At 48.7% G+C, this 7,376-nt stretch overlaps 1 protein-coding gene across 8 annotated transcripts in view; it reads left to right on the top strand.

Moving 5' to 3' along the window:
- Positions 1 to 74: 74 nt before the first annotated feature.
- The window catches only part of MPRIP (myosin phosphatase Rho interacting protein), a 153,170-nt gene continuing 145,868 nt past the window's right edge, over positions 75 to 7,376 (top strand). For 5 of the 8 annotated variants that reach the window (XM_073881824.1, XM_073881825.1, XM_073881822.1 and 2 more), the window contains exon 1: positions 75 to 327. In XM_073881824.1, coding sequence (XP_073737925.1) covers positions 205 to 327 — 123 coding nt within the window. In that variant the 5' untranslated portion in view covers positions 75 to 204. The remainder of the gene's footprint in view (positions 328 to 7,376) is intronic. The other 3 variants (XM_025863881.2, XM_025863886.2, XM_025863885.2) reach the window with 3 other exon arrangements.

Genomic DNA, 7,376 nt, shown 5'->3' with positions numbered 1-7,376 from the left:
CGGCCGCGGCCGGGCCTGCGTTCGCGGCCCGGCTGTGAGGCGGCCGGCCGGCGGGGGCATGCCGCGGCGCCCGCGCTGAGCCCGGCTTGAGCCCGCCCCGAGCCCGCCGTGCATGGTGCCGCCGCCTGCCAGCCGCCGTCCGCCGTCCGCCGCGGAGCGCGCGCCGGGCCGGGCCTCCGGGCCTGTGCCGCCGCCGCGCCGACCATGTCGGCGGCCAAGGAGAACCCGTGCAGGAAATTCCAGGCCAACATCTTCAACAAGAGCAAGTGTCAGAACTGCTTTAAGCCCCGCGAGTCGCATCTCCTCAACGACGAGGACTTGACGCAGGTGAGCGGGCGCGGGGGTTCCGGGGCCGACCGGGAGGTGAGACCCGGGTCCCGCGCGGGGCGGCCCCCGACCCCCGGCGGCCCCCTCAGGCTGGAAGTTTGCCGGCGCGCAGTCGCCCGGCTAGGTGTTGCAAGCCGTCGTCCGAGGCGGGCGAGAGTGCCTCGCCGGGGGTGCTGGCCGCCTCCCCCCGGTTCTGACGCCCGTGAGACCACCATCCTGCTGTGGAGAGGAGAGCGGACGTTATCCAGTTCCCGAGGCGGGCGGGGGTGGGGGGTGCCTCTGAAGGCTCCCGGGGAAAATAAAAACGGAGCAGAAAAAATGTACGTGGGTCCTGGGGAGGGTAATGAGGATGGAGATGGGGGGGGGGAGGGAGCGGGAAGTGTATTGATAGAGCCGGGACAAAGGGAAAATCCTCAAGTATGCCGAAAAATAACATCCTTTCCCGTTCCCATAGCCCTGCCGTGTGATTCATGCTTTTTGGGTGACTCAAAAATGCCTGGTTTTTCTTAGGAGGAACAAAGCGCTTGGGGATTGCTTGCTGCTTCGTAGTACCCCCCATAGAGTCCGTTTTAGGAGCCGACCTAGACTTGTCCACCCAGAGTGGCCCAGGGTGCAGGACTGTCTCGGTGGACTGTGGGCTTCCCTCTCATCAGACCCAGTTTGCCCGTTTTCTAAATCATTGTCACTGTCAATGATGGGAGAGGTGAATGGTCCTGAAGTCGGGGGAGGAGGGTCTTGCGCTTGAACTTAAGCTGGAGGGCTTTTTGTTGATGGGAGAGCTGGGGGCTCCTCTCCCCACCCTTTCTCCCAGCTCTCTGGTCGCTTGGCAAGGAATAAGGAGACCTGTGGGCCTTCAGGAAAGTCCGTTCACTTCTCTTGGCCTTATCTGTCATGTGAGGGCTTTGGACTAGTTTAGTAGCTCCCAAACCTGCATCAGAGTCACAGTCTAAAAATACAGAGTCCTAGGGCCCCATTACTGGAGTGATACAGAAGATGAGGAATTTGTTTTGTAACAGTTCCCTAAGAAGTTGGACTGCAATCCCCACTGGCCTTTGGGAACCCCTGTACTGGTTGCTCTCTGAGCCCCCCAGATCCCAAGGATTCTCTGGAACACTTGGGCTATGCAGATTCCTTGGACCAAGCCCTGTATACAGCCTCTTGGGATGTGTCTGTGCCCCTCCTTGCCTCTCCCCCGGTTTCAGTCTTCTTCAGAGCTTTCTCTCATCTCCGGCCCCCCCCCCCTCATGAGGCCAGGGGAGCTCCCTTCACATTCCAGTCCAGTGTGACCTAGTTGTAGCCACTCCTTTTGCAGAAGAACCCTTTAGATGGAAAACGTTGCTTTGAAGTGTACGGCCTGGCTGTTTTTAATGCTACTTAAGTACTCACAGGGTTTGAATTGTTTACATGGCAGACCAGAGTAGGGTGGCAGGGCAGGGGTTATGGCCTGAGACATGGTGTCTTCCTCTGTGATCAGAATCCCAACAGCCAGGAAAAGACTCCTTTCATCTAAAACCAAAAGCTTAACGGGAACACTCAAGGCTTCAGTCATAGATTTTTGGGATGAAGGGCCAGTCAGTTTGGGAAGAGGAGAACTCAGTTTCCTGGTAAGGTGTTCTGGGTTGGGCTTCTCAGGGACGCCTTCTCTTCTCAACTGGATGCCTTTTTTGGGGGAAGCAGTTTATGTGGTGATGAGGGCCTTGGACGAGGAGTCAGGAGACCTTTCTTCTGTCTTTGCTGTCACTTTCAGCTGTGTGACCTTGAGTAAGTCCCTTTGCCTTTGCGTAGTTTCTTTTCCTTTTCTGTAAATTGGGAGTAGGGATCCCTGGCTTACCTGTCTCACCCTGTGAAAAGCAAAGACTAGTATCTTATTAAACTCTTTTCTCTTACAATTTAACAAACAAACAAAAATCACCCACAGAATAGTAAACTTGGATTTAGGAAGTTTATGGGCTTGGCAGGGGTTGTTCTGAGAGAGTTTCCTGGTTATTCCAGGCAACTGCCAAAATTGGTACATGGGATATTTACACCTCATAAGGACTGTGTTCTGATTCTTAGGCTTAGATAAACTGAAATGGGATCTGCATATTTGAGTCCAATCTGTTAAATTTTCTTTAAAAAAAATCTGTTGGTTATTAATTCAAGAGAGAATGTTGCAGATTTAAAGTACGTTACTCTTCAACTTTATTCACAGTTAATTGTGGATTTTAAACAGGCCTGAGTCTTCCAGGACACAACTGGGATGGTAGTTTCTGAAATAATGAGTGGGGTTATTTGTGCCGGGAGAGATTAGGCCAGCCTTCTACCTCCTGGGATCTTTCAGGAAGAAACTGCTCTTGAAAAGAGAAGGAGGGAGACTCAGGGCTGTTGCCAACAGCTTTAGCTGCTGCTCTCAGCATCCGGCCTCCCCCAGCCTTACTCTCATCCTCTTGGCTCCATTAGAAAACCTCAGCCAATTGGTTCCCATCACTCTCCCCCAAGGCCCTGCTTCCTGCTGCCCCTCCCTGCCCTGAGCTTATTTTAGACCTTCAAGGCTGGAAGATAGATCAGCGATCATTGAGACCACCCCCTCTTTAAGGCGTTTATCCTTCAGTCCTGTGCATTTCTCTACATGCATATGGACTTGAATACACAGTTAAAACCTTTACTTAACCCAAACTATATATGCATTTGCTCTGCTACATATTTTTTCCTGCTTAATGACATGTCTTACGGCTCTTTTCATGGTGCGACATACAACTATTACAAAATTGTTTTGCAAATTGTGCCATCGGGGATGTACCATATTGTAACCATTCCCTTACTGATGGACAGCAAGGTTACTTCTGGGTTTTGCTGTTACACAGAGTGACTGCTTCAGCGAACAGTTTTCTAAATGCTTTTGGGTGAGTGTGTGCGTGCATGAATGCAAGTATTTCTCTGGGGGCAGATAGCTAAAAATAGAATGGCTGGGTTGACATCAAGCACATTGAATTTTTTTTTACAGATATCACTAAATTGCCTTCCAAAAAAGGCGGTGTTGTACCTTTGCCAGGATTGGATATTATCAGATGATTTAATTCTTTAATAGTTTCCCTAGTTACCAGTGAGGTCAAGCCTCTTTTTACAATATTTATGGTATATGTTTTGTTTCTTGTGTAGACTGCCCATTCATACTGTTTGCCTGTTTTTCTGTTGGGTTCATTTCTTGCTCCCTACCCGCCACCCCAGCTGGTTGGTAGGAGCTTTCTGTCTACACTGTAGGTCAGGGGTCCACCGACTTTCTCTCCAAAAGGCCAGATAGTAAATATTTTAGCCATGTGGGCCACGTGATCTTTGTGGCAACTACACAATTTTGCCATTGTAGTGTAAAAGCCATCATGCGAAGCCACTTTAGACAATACGTAAATTTATATGAGGATAGCTGTTTCTGATAAAAGTGTATTTACAGAGTTACAGAGACAGGCAGCTAGTAGGGTTCAGCCTGTAAGCTCTAGTTTGCTGACCCCTGCTCTAGATCTTAATCTGAACCTGTCCTATGTTGCACGTATTTTCTCCCACGGTGTCCGTTCTAATGTTATGTATGGTCATTTCTCTTTTTCATATGGTAGTTTTAAATAAGAATGCAGTTAAATGTCCATGTTTCTAGTTTGTAGCTTTAATCTAGTGATTATGAAGGCCTTTTTTTCAAGATTATAAACTATTTTCTCATGTTTGTAGTTCCCTTATAGTTATTTTTATGCTTAACTTTCTAATCCATCTGAGTTTTGTCTCAGGAAAATAATTTCGGCATGAAAGTAGAAGCTCTAAAAGATTGTCTTGAATAGTCCAGGTAAATTATGGTAAAGGTCTTCTCCAGGTCAGCGTTGGCCAGGACGGAAGGAGTCATCAGACACTAGGGACAGGGTATTGGTAGTTGATTGGAGGTGGGGATTGAGGAGACCTGGGTACCTTCACAACGACTGAGAATAACAGATGGAGAGGTTTGTGGGGTGGGGAGGAGGTGGAGGTCTAGTGTGGTCCTTAGGTGGGATCACCGGTTCAGGCATGCAGGTGGTTAGAGCTAGATGAGGGGTGTGGGACCGGTAGGAATTCTGAAGTCGTGGGAGTGAGTGTAGTCAGTCACTCGGGAGGCCACATAGACCGAAACGAGGGGGAGCAGGTGGGGAAGGGAGGTGAATCGGGGGTTGGCGGTCAGTGGGAGCAGAAGGTCTGGAGCCCAGGGTTCTTGGATCCCAGCCTTAGTGTGGGTTTCTGGGGTTCGTGGTGGGTATTGACCTGGTGTGATGTCTCATCCTCCTGCCGACTTGCACGACTTTAGGCATGCCTTTTGTGGAAGGAGTCACTGCATCTGAACTTAAGGTCTAGTTCCTTCTACTGCTGTTTTGTTGTGGGATCTTGGCTGGCTTGTTTTCTCTCCTCAGGCTTCAGTGTTCCCATCTGGACTATGAGGAGTTTGGTCTTGATCTCTGCCGGGGCTCCTCCAGTCCTCCTCCATTTCTTCTGAGATCTCTTGGTCTAATTGTGCCGCTCGCTGTGCGGCACTCCACTGCCAGGGCTGCTTGGGGTCTTGGGGTGAGAGTCCCAGACACAGAGGTGGGTGGGTCAGGACCTGTTCTCTGTGAATCATTTCATTGACTTTCCCTTTATCTCTGTGACATTCTTAGAAGTTCTAGGGCATGGAACTTCTTTATTTCACTTAACGTTTATCTCATAAGCAATGGGGAGATTTCATGACCACCCTTTTGAGGTTTATGATTTATGCACATATTGGTCAACGGTTTGGCAGGGGCTATGTCAGAAATCCCAGACCTTACAAATGGCCAACAAGCACAGGAAAAGATGGTCAGTATCATTAGTCATTAGGGAGATGCAGATCAAAACTACAGTGAGTTATTACTTCACACCCACTAGGAGGGCTATATTAAAAAAGGGAAGGTCATAAGTGCTGGTGTGGATGCGGAGAAATTAGAACCCTCATGCAGTGCTCATGAGAATGGCAAATGGTGCAACCACTGTGGAAAAGAGTTTGGCATTTCTTCAAAAGAATTACCATATGACCCAGTAATTCCACTCCTAACATATATCCAAAATAATTGGGAACAAGTATTCAAACAAATACGTTCATGCATGTTTGTAATAGTACTATTCATAATAGCCAAAAGGTAGCAGCAACCCAAATAGCTATCAGTGGACGAATGGATAAACAGATTGTGGTGTATCCATATCACGGAATATTCAGTTATGAAAATGGAATGAGCTACTGACCATCCTGCAATATGATGGAACCTCAGACACATATTGAGTGAAAAGATCAGGCACAAAGATGACATACTGTATGGTTCCATTTATATGAAATGTCCAGTTTAGGTAGAGCCGTGGAAATGGAAGGCAGATTAGTGGTTACCAGGGTTCTGGGTGGGGGAGTGCCTGCTAATGGGATCAGGGTTCTCTTTGAGGGTATCACGAGCTGTCTTAGAACTAGGTGGAGAAGCTGGTTGCATAACATTGTGAATGTACTAACTGTCCCTGACGTGTTCACTTTAAAATGATTAATTTTACGCTATAGGACTTTTACCTCAGTTTTTATTTATTTATTTATTTTTAAAGATTTATTTATTTATTTGCGAGCGTGAGAATGAGAGAGAGAGAGTACATGAGACAGGGGAGGGTCAGAGGGAGAAGCAGGCTCCTCGCTGAGCGGGGAGCCTGATGTGGGACTCGATCCCGGAACTCCGGGATCATGACCTGAGCCGAAGGCAGTTGCTTAACCAACTGAGCCACCCAGGCGCCCTTACCTCAGTTTTTAAAAATGAGTGTGCAAGAATCGCTCACACACACACTCGCGCATCCCCAACCTGCCCTCTGCCCCTGCTGTCATTGGAGGGGATATCTGATTGTATTTAGAGTCTAGACCAGGGGATTGACCACTTCTTTCTTAAAGGGCCAGGTAGTAAAAGCTCTAGGGTTTGTAGGCCAAAATCGAGGAGTTTATGAAGGTACTTACATAATCGTGTAGAAACGTAAAAGCTGGTCTTGGTTTTGGGGACCTTAAAAGAAAAAAAAAAAAAAGCCAGGAGCTAGATTTGGCCTATGGGTTAGACCAGCCCTGTCCAGTAGGACTATAACATGAGCCACTTTTACAATTAAAAATTTCCTACTTGCTACATTAGAAAAGTAAAAAGAAGTAGATGAAATTACTTTTAATTATATCTTATTTAACATCACGTATCCAAAATACCATTTCCACATGTAAAGAAATTATTATTTTACCTTTATGGCACCTTTCGTTTCAGGCTGGCCACTTTCTGGGAGCTCAAGAGCCACACGTGGCTGGTGCCTACCGCGTGGGACAGGGCTGCTCTGGTTGCAGCAGCCTGGCCCACTGCGGGGCCCTTGAGACCCTCAGAGGAAGTACTGAGTGGAAGGGCTGTGCTTGTGGGTTTTTCCTCCCTCTTGGGGGTGTTGTGCAGACAGCCTGTGTTCAGAGGATTCCTGGAATGGTTCTCCTGCCGGTTACTCCTGTTTGTGTCCTCTGCTTGGTGTCCTTGCCAACTCTTGGGGCTTCTTTCTTTCAAAGTCCCATCTTCTTGCGGACTCCTTTTGGTGGTGTTTGAGGGCTCGGATCCCCACTCCTCCTCTAGAAGCAGGAGGAAGGAGGGTGCTGATAGGGCCTGTCCTGGAGGGAGCCAGTGAGAGCCTGGGGGGCAGGCTGGCGTGCCCCCTCCAGGCACGTTGCTGGCTAGGGTGACTGCATTCTGACACAGCCCTTTGTGTTCGGGAGTGTTTTGCAGCTGTATTTTAGCTGCTTTTTTCCCTGTGTTCTAGCCTGCTACTTGACCTTTCTCTCTGAGTTCTTTTTCCTTCGCCACACAGAAGGACTACAATCGAAGACCTATGTTCTATTCTTGGCACAGACATGCAGGGTGACCCAGGAAGGTCGCTTACGTTCTCGGCATCTCGCTTCCCCACCTATAAAGCTGGTGCCCCCATTCTGTTTACAGGGAGTGGTCTACTAATGGAATGGATGGAAGGTGCTAGCCAGGCCTGGGGGGGTTACTGAACCCCCTTTG

Source organism: Callorhinus ursinus, unplaced genomic scaffold, assembly GCF_003265705.2.
Source record: "Callorhinus ursinus isolate GAN/ISIS: 27379988/994484 unplaced genomic scaffold, GSC_fseal_2.0 scaffold43, whole genome shotgun sequence".
In the NCBI taxonomy this organism is placed as follows: Eukaryota; Metazoa; Chordata; class Mammalia; order Carnivora; family Otariidae; genus Callorhinus; species Callorhinus ursinus.
This window is presented reverse-complemented; position numbering and strand designations above follow the sequence as displayed.